Source organism: Fusarium phalaenopsidis (genome assembly GCF_050370095.1).
Source record: "Fusarium phalaenopsidis strain FUZ10S chromosome Unknown contig_32292, whole genome shotgun sequence".
Classification (NCBI taxonomy): domain Eukaryota; kingdom Fungi; phylum Ascomycota; class Sordariomycetes; order Hypocreales; family Nectriaceae; genus Fusarium; species Fusarium phalaenopsidis.
Genome location: NW_028145410.1, coordinates 3,097,084 through 3,108,111, shown reverse-complemented (window position 1 = coordinate 3,108,111; position 11,028 = coordinate 3,097,084). Strand labels below are relative to the sequence as shown.

Sequence of the window (11,028 nt, the reverse complement as noted above, 5' to 3'; positions counted from 1 at the left end):
GAACAAACGTCCGATGACTGACCAATCATGACGGACCGCGCCCGGAAATGTGGTCATGGGCTACGGGAAGGCGGGCAGCCTCGCTTCTCGCTCCAGCTTCTCCTCGCCGTCACAGCACGTTTCTAACAAAATTGCATTTGTTCAACTTTTGGACGCGAACACGACTCATCTTTTGGTACTGAAGATCCCCTCGACCTCGGGGACTGTCAGTATCATTCTTCGCCCTCCCACTTCGTCGTAACTCGTCAAAACTCGCCGCGACCCTCGTCGTTCCCTCCGCCCACAACAAGTTTCCCCCTCGGTCCCATCGTCAATCCTGCCTTCGCCCGCCATGGCGTCGCAGCAGGTCCTCTTCGCCGAGACCATAGCTGGCATGAAAAAGGCCTTTAAGCGGAGAGCATATGGTACGCAAACCTTCATGCGCCTGTCGCGTCTACGAGCTTCACAACTGACCACGCCCGCCTGACAGAGTCCGACTCCGATTCCGAGATCGAGAGCTACAGCAATCGCGGCCACAAGCTTCAGAAGCGAGCGCGATTCGCCCATCAAGGGCAATTGGTCCCTACCAACGGCCCAAGCTCATATCGAGAGGTCCGTTGCCGTCGCGATTCGTTCTCGATCAAGTCTGACTGACCCGAACAGTACGTCGAGTATGCTGGCGTTCGACGACCGATCATTCATCGCAACCCGCCCTTGATCGATGAGGAAGGATACGAAGTAGAAAGCGACGAGGAGGATGAAGACCGCATTCAAGAAGCCGAGGCTGCTGCAGCAGAACTGAACCCCTACGCCAATATCCAAATAGAGAGTATGTCAGCAGTCGGATCAGTCAACAACAAAGCTAACAGGACCAGACATTCTCGCTCCGCTCACTGCATCGACCGATTTGCCGACACACCCAACCCTCTCGAAGCCTTTCACATCCAAAACCCTGACCAAGCTTGTCGACCAAAGTTGCGACATCATGCGCAAGGAGAACCGTTCCCTGTGGCAAGTGAGACACCTCCTAACCGCGTTGTGCGGCGACTATACCTGGGTGCCATGCTCCATGATGGTACGACCTTCGGATATCGAGCTCTACACAGACGACCACGTTGCGCGTCACCTATTAAGCCTCTCCAAAGCACAACCACAACTTACCAACGGTGGCACCCAACAAGAAAATGGCATCTCGCCCGCAGATCCTGTACCGGACATGACTGGCGACAGACAGGTTTCTGACAAGGACGCAGCAGAGGATGCAGACATCACCATGACAGATGCCGAAACCGTTGGTGCTGATGACTCGCACCTAGACATTGCCAAGGACGACAAGGACGAGACAACAGAAACCACCGAAAAAGATGGAGCAGTGCAAAGTTCCGAGGCGCAGAACGAGGGTCAGGAGCCAGTCGACAAGGGGCCTTCGAAGGGCAGACCAGAAAACGGCGTGGACCAGCATGTTAACAAGGGCAAAGAAGTCGGCGCAGGTCCAGCGCAGGCGGCTGCAGCAGACGACACTCGTCGCGAAAACGAACTGGCCGAGGCTATTGCACAAGATGTCTCGATGACCTCGGGAGGACAGGACCCAACGTTTGTGCATCCCATGTTCATCGCTCCCTCAGGGGCAAAACCAGATCGCGACGTGGGGTTGCCTGAACAAGAAGCCGAAGATATCCGAAGACTGCTCGCTCTATATGTGCAGAAGCAGGAGGAGGTTTGTCGAGGGGCAAGAAGACTGTTCTTGGGTCTCCTCAAGGCCGACCAGCTGCGCAAGAGTGTCCTCCACTGGTCCAAGGCGGAGGCTCATTCAGGGGCCAACCGGGACATGTCGGACGGTGAGGACTGGTATGACAAGGAAGAATGGGGCTTGACAGAAGATCTCAAGAAGGGTCAGGATGAAGAGGAAGAAGATACCCAGACAACGGGCAAGAAGACGAGGAACAGGAAGTGAAAGCTACCGGTCTCGTTCTTCGGTGATGCCTGTGGTACATATGACGGAGCACAGCTGTCGGTTCAGATGGGATGGATGATAATGACGGGTTCCATTGTTGAGACTTTTTATTTGGGCGTTTCCAGGACGGCGTTTGGAACAGACGGCACGGCAGGGCTTGAGGCCGCCAGATAGCGTATGGGCATGGCTCGGCAAATGTCGATAGAGATGTAAATGCATCTGTTTTTCGTTATGAAGGGGAAATAGACGCGAGTTGAGATGCATATAATGCCCGCGTGAGCAGCCAGGCTGAAGAGTAGGTGAGAATCTGCGGGGAATGGATGTTTGGTGGAGAGTGGATCTCGAGCTCCGGGTGCGGTGCCCCCATCAAAGGCCCCATTAAGCCGACCTCAGCCCCCCATAACGGGTCCATAACGGGCCCGGTACAGTGGGGATGAGGCCTGAGGGTCCAGGCCAGGCCAGGCCAGCTCCCCAACGCCTGCCTTTTAATTATGACGCGGGTCTCTCGCTTTCTACTTTCTTCCATGTGACAGCGCACCTTCTTTGTTTCTACTCTTTCTCTCACCGTCCATTCTGTAGGAACAACATCATCTCCTACTCTCCTTAAGGATCGATTCAAGAGCCCGTGACTCTCTGTTCTGCGTGTGAACCTGTTGCGTCATCATCTCCCTCATCATGGCTTCCTTTGTGAACGATCTCGTCGAATACGTCGACCTTAGCAAGCAGAGCTTGTTGGGTAAGTCTTGCCAGCTGGCCTTGAGAGGGATCTGTCCCTCTCTCCCTCAATTGCCAATCAATCAATTGGAATGTGTCTGACTCTGGGTTTTCCGTTGCTGCTCTTCAGTGTCTGCGTCCTCCATTGCCTTCAATCCCCTCTTTTGGAAGTGAGTTCTCGTCGTCTCTGCGTGATGCCATGAATACTAACCGTCGTGTCAAGCATCGTCGCCCGCCAAGGTAAGACAAGACAAGCTCACAGCTTAGCCCATGTCGTCGACTGACCCTCGTGCCCAATAAGAATACCACAACAAGCTCCTAACAAAGCTCTTTGGCGGAAACTCCAAGGTCGGATGCTATGCCCTCGCTGCCACCATCTTCTCCCTCGGCATGGTCCGCGACTACATCTACAAGAGCGCCATCGCCGAGCAGCCCTCGCACCCTCTCCTCGATAGTGTCTACGTCCAAGCCGCCGCCCTCACCCTCTTCGCCGTTGGAAACGTCCTGGTCGTCACCTCCACCTGGCGCCTCGGCATCACTGGCACCTTCTTGGGTGACTACTTTGGCATCCTCATGGACGAGATGGTGACGGGTTTCCCTTTCAACGTGACCAGCTCCCCCATGTACACGGGCTCCACCATGAGCTTCCTTGCCACCGCTCTGTACTATGGCAAGCCTGCTGGTATCCTGCTTACTGTCTGGGTGTACATTGTCTACAAGATCGCCCTGCTGTACGAGGACCCCTTCACCTCCGAGATCTACGCCAAGCGTGAGCGCGAGCGTGCTGCCGGCAAGAAGCAGAACTAAACAGTTCACCTTGGATCTATCCGAACACGGATGTATATATGACGGAACGAGACTACACACGTTCCGCCGACTCTCAAGACCTACACATAAGAGTCTAGATGCATCAGCCAGCGCACACTTTCGGCGACGGGTTTGAACATGAAAGCTACGCCTTTCAACAGGCCGGGCGCCTCTCAACAGGCGAAAGGGAGTTTTCGGGGATTTTGAACAATAAAAAAAACAGGTTATCGACATCAACCAGTCGACGGGGAATTTTGCATTTGACTTACATATACCAACACCAACAACAAATAAAGATTCACATATCAGGAATCCAATTCCTTTCAAAACTCACTAGACCGGACCCTTTTTACTACCAGCTCGTCAGAGACAGGCAGGGACCGTTGGAACCTTCAATCGGAGGGCTTTCGGAGACAACGAAGGAGGCCTGGCTCAGGCCGTGTTCGCTTTCAATGCATCCTCGGCGGTATGGGCGTAGTTCGGCCGGTGTGTTCCGGCCTTATGTTGCTTCTTACGATAATTGCTTGGGCGACTAATCTACTATACAGAAAGGATGATGAGCACAAGAAAGGCTGGGGTAAAGCTACGATGAGGTACGACAGACAAAGATACCCGTTAACACGTCATTGTACATTCATCTAGTAAGCCATCTAGCTCATCTAGTTATTTCTCGTCAGTTGGTCTGAGAATCTACTCTACACTTCAGCAACTCCCATCGATACCTATCTCAAAGAGTCATGTTGAATTCTATGCCATCATGTCTCTGCACGCCACAACAACCCGCGCCATCCAACTTTTTCATTCTCAAAATTCATAAAACAACGCCGTCTCAGATTCGTGCCAAAGCCTTCTACTTCTCTTCAGGCTTGTTGTCAGGGAGCAGGTCGACAGCGGAAGCCTCGACGGGCTTCTTCTCGGCCGGCTTCTCGCCAGCAGACTCAGCAGCACGGAGAGCGAGCTTCTTCTGCTTCTTCTTCTCCTTAGCAGCCTTCTTGGCCGCGGCTTTTTCCGCCTCGAGGGCCTTCTGCTTTCGGATCTCCTCACCACCAAAAGCCTCACGCCACTCGTCGAGTCTGGACGCGGGAATCTGAGTGAAGAGGAGCTTGGGCTCGCCAATCTTTTGGCCCGGCTTGATAAGGTCACCGGTCCAAGTTTCGGGAATCGAAATGAGACCTGGGCTGCCGATCTGCTCGAGGATGGCCTCACCAGTAGAGGGCATGTAGGGGTGGACGATGCTGGCGAGGAGCTGAAGGTGGTTGATTCCAAGACCAATAACAGCGGCGCAGCGGTCCGGCTCCTCGGCCAGGAGCTGGTTGTTGAGCTTGCTGTCCTGCAGAAGCTTGTTTCCGAGAGCAGAGATGTGCATAACGGTGGCGAGGCCGGCACGAAGCTTGATGGCATCGAACTGGGTGATGTAGGTCTGCAGGGCCTCGTTGACCTCCTTCTTGTGCTCCTCCAGACGCTCATCCGTGTACTTGGTGTAGTCAGGGACAACACCATCCAGCTTTGCCTGACAGAACTTGAGGATTCGCTGGTTCAGGTTACCCAGGTTCTTGAGGAGGTCGTTGTTGTTGGCGTCAATAAACTCTGGCCACTTGAACTCGGAATCGGCCGTCTCGGGTCGTCTCGACAGAAGGTAGTATCGCCAGACGTCGGGATCAACGCCAGTCTCCTTGGCAGTGTTGCCAAACACACCGACACCGCGGGACTTGCTGAACTTGCCACCCTCGTAGTTGAGGTACTCGGTTGTCGACATCTTGTGGACCTTGGTCCAGTTCTCTCCAGTTCCAAGCTGAGAAGCAGGGAAGATGATGGTGTGGAAGCTGGGTGTCATGTTAGTCGGTGTCTCCATCGGTCCTAAATCACGTCCTTGGAAGTCACTTACGGCACATTGTCCTTGCCCATGAACTGGTAGAGCTTGACGTTCTCGGGGTTCTTCCACCACTTCTCCCAGTTGGTACCGTCCAGGTTGCCGGGGTCTGTCAAGTTCTTGGTAATCGAGACGTAGCCAATGCAGGCATCGAACCACACATAGAAAACCTTCTCGGCGTACTCCTCATCGCTGAGTCCATCAAGACCCTTGGGGATAGGAACACCCCACTTGAGATCTCGGGTGATGCCACGGGGGAGCAGACCCTTGTCGATCCATGCCTGGGTGATGGAGATACAGTTTGCACTCCAGTCGCCCTCCTTGCTGCTCTTGTGGAACCATGGGACGAGCAGATCCTTAATCGCGTCCAGGCGCAGGTAGAGGTGCTTGGTTCTCCGCTTCTCGGGGGCGGTACCGTCGACCTTGCATCGGGGGTTAATCAGCCAGCCAGTCGCCTTGGCCTCGACATGGTCGTCGTCCTCGTTGCTGGGCTCACGTTCGGGCTCAAAGGGGTCCAAAAGTCCACCGCAGGCATCGCATTGGTCTCCGCGAGCACCAAGGTCGTGGCAGATGCTGCACTCTCCCTCGACGAAACGATCAGCAAGGAACTTGCAGTGGGCGGGGTCGGCGCAGAATGGCTGTGTAGTCTCGCGCTCCTCAATGAGGCCGTTCTTCCAGAGATCAGAAAATATCTGCTGGACAATCTGGGTCTGTTGCTCGGTCGGTGTTCGGCCGAAGATGTCAAAGTCGATTCGGAACCAGTCGTAGACTCCCTTGTGAAGGGCGTGGTACTTGGCGCACAGGTCGGAAGGGGAGAGGCCCTCCTCCAAGGCCTTGGTCTCGGTAGCGGTACCGTACTCGTCGGAACCACAGATGTAGATGGTGTTGTGACCGCGAGCTCGGCAGTAGCGAGCAAAAACGTCGGCCGACAGGACACTGCCGATGATGTTGCCCAGGTGGGGGATGTTGTTCACGTAGGGCAAGGCGCTGGTGATGAGGATGTTGCGCTTGCCCTCTTCGGGGAGAATGGGGGCTTTGGAACCCATGTTTGAAGTCGCAGCTAAATGATGCACCGACTCGAATAGAGAAAAGAGAGGTTCCGGGTCGAAGGATGAATGGTATCGAGGTGTTGGTGAGTCACAAAGCCGCGATAACGCCTTCTACTGTCAAAATTCGTAGGTGGGATGGCGGGGGCGGGGGAGGGGCGATTGGAGAAAGCCAGCCCAGGGTGCGATCACGGAGGGTCTAGGGTAGATTCGGCAGGTTCCGAGATGCGAACTGGCGATGAATGTTGGTATGTTCGAGGTAGAATTGAGATGAGATTGTTTAGGATGAAAGAGTTTTATACGTCCTCTTTTGCTTGACTCATATCCTCGGGGCTTGTGGCGGGTAGGCCAAACCAGGAACGGTGTGTCAAATTCACCTTGTCATGAATCAAGACGCCCTTGCTTAGACATAACGACACACCTAGATAACCGATAATACGTGCTTGATGGCAGCTCTGGTGAAATTGTGTCCATTTTTACATACCCTCTATTATACTGAACTGTCTCGACTGTTGGTATAGAGTGGAATGATACTCATACCATATTGTAGGTAGCTTCACGATATCCGATAAGAGAGACCCGTCCAAACACGAGCCTTGTCAGCTCCCAAATGTCAAGACTCAAGAGTGTACCTATACCTACAGTGTAAATAATGATCTGTCCAAGGTTGCATCATCTTGTGATGGGCATGTTTCTGTTGCAGCTTGCTCCGAGTCTGTCTACAAACAGTCCTTCAATAGTTTGACGTCTGTTTCACAGCCTCACTTACAGACCCTGGCTCCATTCAAGGTCACCTTTCTCGGCTGACCGTGGACCTTGACAGTGACGACAGTAGCTCCACCAAAATTGGAAGGAAGCCCCGCGTCACGGACCGCGCTCTTGCAACCCCACCATACCTCCCAACCTACTGTATCGTGCTTGCCTTGGCTAGGACCTCATTGTGCGCCTGACTACCTACCTTACTATTGCTCCCATCTGAGCTCTTCACGATAAGCCTCTCTTTCGTCATCAAGGCATCTTACAACAGTGCACCCTTGCGCCTGTGTAGCTCATCGAAACCCAGCGCGCTTTCAAGACTTGCCCTATCTGGCTTCAGCCTCGGCCGCTCTTGATCGGGCATCCAGGGAGCTCCCAAGAGCTATCCCAGCAACACAGGATAGCATCATTCTGGGAGTCTGCAGCTCACTACTGTACAAGGCCCAAACGAGAGAACACAGACACAGTTTAGCTTCATAGCTCGTCGCCAACATGTTCCAACAGGTATGATCTGCTTCTACACCCCGCGCAGTCTCGTCTTTCAGCCCTATACCCCATCAGCTCATGACATCTCCCATGAGTCATTTACCCTCAACTCAATATGCCTATGTTGCCCTGTTTGAGTCTCATAGCTAAGACTCATAGAAACCCTATTCGGCGGTAACCGTCACCATCGAGAACCTTACCTCCGAGTCATACGAGGAGGAGGATCTCAGCGGCATCCCTGAGCTCGTCGAGGTCATCAAGCTACAAGCTTCCGGTCCAGGAGAGGCAGCTCGCGCTATCCGCAAGAAGCTCAAGTATGGAAACGTCCACCGCCAGATCCGCGCCCTCGTCATCCTCGATGGCCTCATCCAGAACGCCGGTGAGAGGTTCCAGCGCACCTTTGTCGACGAACCGCTTCTCGAGCGGCTGCGCGTGTGTGGCACATCCCAGCTGTCTGATATCGCCGTGAGGAACAAGTGCAGAGAGCTTTTCCGGGGATGGACGCAATATGCTGGAACTCCGGGTCTGGACAGGATCGCAAGACTCCATAAAGTAAGTAATACCCTATTATCGGCTAGATAGGGTGCTGATTGTCCTAGGAACTACCCAAGAGGAAGCAAGCCGTCACCCAGGAGAGGTCCAAGGTTCTTAGGGAAACCGAGGAGAACCCCTTTGTCGACGACGAGCAGGAGGAAGCTGCCAAGGCAGCTCGACAGGCTGCTAGTTCATCCAATGCGCCGCCCACAGCCGCCGAGTCTTTTAGCCATGCCCACACCAAGTCCTCCTCTGGATCTGGCTCTTTCTTCGGTGGCTCAAAGGACAAGAAGAAGGAAAAAGACAAGGCCAAGGGGAAGCGGAAGCCCTTCAACCTCGAGGCGGAAAAGGAGACGATGAAGGTGGTCATTGCCGACTCGTCCTTTGCCGCAACAAATTTGATGAATGCGCTTCAAAGCATCAACCGCGAGGTCGAACGTATCTCGGAGAACCCGGCCGCCGTGGAACGATTCGAAGCCTGCAAGCTTCTCCGGCGAAAAGTGCTTCGTTATGTGCGTTACCATGATCTTCGTACGGAGTGAGGAAGCTGACAATGTCCAGATCCATCATGTCGAAGAAGAGCAGTGGCTGGGTGGACTGCTGCATGCCAACGACGAACTCGTGCACGCCCTCATGTCGTTTGAGCAGTTCGACCGCTCTATCGATGCGGACAGTGACTCGGACGACGAGCTTGCCGAGCAGGCCCATCTTTACAGGAGTACGCCTCCTCTTCCAGGCCTCTCATAGGGAACCGACGACTGACTTTATTCGCAGTGGCTACTATAAAGGGCAAGGAGGCCATGGCAAAGGCCGCAAACGCGCAGTCACCGACAACCTCGCAACCCCCCGATCTTTCCGAGTTGACCATCTCGCATTCTCCTACACATGCCGCGCCCCCGAGACCTCCTCCCATGTCCAAGCACGCTCACTCGGCCCCTCCTCCTCCTCCTCCTCAGCCTCCTCGACCAGTCGCTGCTCCTGTTGTTACCAACATGGATGACGACGAGGACGATGATGATCCGTTTGGGGACAAGCATGAACTTGACACGCCTGGAGTTGAACGCGACCAGCCTAGGTGGTGAGGATGATATGTCTGCATGAGGGGGGATATTATTTTCCATAGCTCTTGAGTTCCATCTTGTGTAAGCGGAATTCTGTTTGAACAGTTTTGATGCACCACACTCCGTGCCTTCGATGTCGAGTGAATTCTGGACGACAGCTCAAGGGGGTAAGTATTTTGCATGTTAACTCGGCTATCTATACAAAATAGTACAAGGGAAAGTTGCCTGCCTATATACCCATGTTAAATGTTCGTGGTGTCATTATCTTCTGATAGCCATCCTAAAGTAGAAGAAGTAATAATGTAAAATGAGATCAAGTCTCTTACATATTATTTCATGAGTGCCTACCCAGTCTCTCCATGCTGAAATATTAGGACAAAAGATGCGTCCAACAGCAAAGCTGGCATGCATCCGCTCGCTTGTTCGACTCCAAAGTTGATCATGAAGACATAGGGTAGGGGACGTGGGTGCTGGCAGGTCATCCTTGTCTCATGATGGCGTCCCCGAGATGGATCCAACAGCCAACTCAAACTTGCGCTTAACGACACCGGCGGGAGGGCTTGGCTCAGACGATACTGTTGCCACACAATCTCTCATCCTCTTGACCGTCTCGAGCAAGTAGAAACGGCCCCATCTCCCTCCCTCTGGCCCTTGTTCCCGGGTAACGAGCGAAGCGCCCGAAAAAAGGCTGGCTTGGCTTCCCCAGCTCCGGGGGCTTACGCGCAGCTCCATAACACAGGTCGTACAGGAGGCCCGTAATATCAGATCAGCCCAGTCAGAGCCATCAGACGCGACACACAGACGGACCGCGCTTGTCATTCATCCCGAAAACTTCCAGACCGCCTCCAGTCCGTGCATGGTCCGATGCGATGCGGCGCTGAGCGGGCGGTCTCCCTCATGTTGTACAGCCAGACGGACGTACGAATGTATGGAGTGCAGTCTGTGTGCGCCCGCAATCTCCACGATGCATGCAACAAGATGCAAACGAGATTTCCTTTTCCCACCAGATCTCGCCGCCTCCAGCAAAGCAATGTTCCGTGCTCCGTAGCCGTTGATGGCGCACCATCTTGCAGCACCAAATCGCCAAGTATAGAGATGATGGAGAAAAAAGTAAGAAGAAAAAGGAAAGAAAAAAGTAAAAAAAAATTTATGAGTATCTCATCGATCTGGATGGGAAATTGAAACAGCTAGATTCTGACAGCTGCAATTCATATTCTGGCGCCATGCAGAACGTGTACTGGTGAGACCTCTGTGGGCTCCTCGGACCGCGTTTAATTACTTGATGCATCGGATCTGGGTAACCAACTAGACTTGTCGTCTCAACCAAACCCTGACCGTTGACGTCGGCCTTGCCTATCATAGGGCAGAATGCCAAAAGACGCCAAAAGCAAAGGCAAGTTGAGAATGGCAGATCTGTGCGCGTTGAAGATTACCAGGGTTGCAGCGGGTCTCAAGGTCTATGTGTTTCTCGGCGCTTTACTCATCCATCTAGAAACCATCAGCAAGTATCTGTACATCGGCATCAGGACAAGAAGCATCATCCTCAAATGGCACGTCCTTGAACAGCTGGCCGATGCTTTCTTGATCGGCACCTATCCGCATCGCTCGGATACCGTCGAGAAGCAAGGCCTCTTGACTCCCGCCCATCCATCTCCGAAATCTGATCCGATGTAGACGTGAAGGGACGGTGTAGGGGTGCGATATCTGATCATGGTAGGTTGCACGCACGATCCTGTCCGTGAGGTGTCCGCGCAGCATCGTCTGTTTGCCAGCAAGCAAGCCACTCCCCCATTGCGTTGCGTTGCCCAGGACCAGGCCGTG

The 11,028-nt window shown here is 53.7% G+C and overlaps 4 protein-coding genes across 4 annotated transcripts; 3 read left to right on the top strand and 1 right to left on the bottom strand.

Annotated features, from left to right (window-relative positions):
• Positions 1 to 331: 331 nt before the first annotated feature.
• LRP88_05223 (RXT2-like protein) lies at positions 332 to 1,933 on the top strand (the record flags this gene model as incomplete). Its single annotated transcript, XM_083241782.1, has 4 exons — positions 332 to 404; positions 470 to 591; positions 643 to 808; positions 996 to 1,933. The coding sequence occupies 4 exons, from the start codon at positions 332 to 334 to the stop codon at positions 1,931 to 1,933; spliced, it is 1,299 nt and encodes a 432-aa protein (XP_083102930.1).
• A 675-nt stretch (positions 1,934 to 2,608) lies between these two features.
• Positions 2,609 to 3,454, top strand: LRP88_05222 (bifunctional phosphatidyl-N-methylethanolamine N-methyltransferase/phosphatidyl-N-dimethylethanolamine N-methyltransferase; the record flags this gene model as incomplete). The annotated part of the gene is made up of 4 exons (XM_083241781.1): positions 2,609 to 2,669; positions 2,778 to 2,817; positions 2,871 to 2,887; positions 2,949 to 3,454. 4 exons carry the CDS (start codon positions 2,609 to 2,611, stop codon positions 3,452 to 3,454), a joined length of 624 nt encoding a protein of 207 aa, XP_083102929.1.
• An 850-nt stretch (positions 3,455 to 4,304) lies between these two features.
• Positions 4,305 to 6,370, bottom strand: LRP88_05221 (methionine--tRNA ligase MES1; the record flags this gene model as incomplete). Its single annotated transcript, XM_083241780.1, has 2 exons — positions 4,305 to 5,277; positions 5,340 to 6,370. 2 exons carry the CDS (start codon positions 6,368 to 6,370, stop codon positions 4,305 to 4,307), a joined length of 2,004 nt encoding a protein of 667 aa, XP_083102928.1.
• Positions 6,371 to 7,618: 1,248 nt separating this feature from the next.
• LRP88_05220 (LSB5 family protein) lies at positions 7,619 to 9,228 on the top strand (the record flags this gene model as incomplete). The annotated part of the gene is made up of 5 exons (XM_083241779.1): positions 7,619 to 7,630; positions 7,772 to 8,164; positions 8,212 to 8,658; positions 8,708 to 8,864; positions 8,921 to 9,228. The coding sequence occupies 5 exons, from the start codon at positions 7,619 to 7,621 to the stop codon at positions 9,226 to 9,228; spliced, it is 1,317 nt and encodes a 438-aa protein (XP_083102927.1).
• Between the last annotated feature and the right edge of the window lie 1,800 nt (positions 9,229 to 11,028).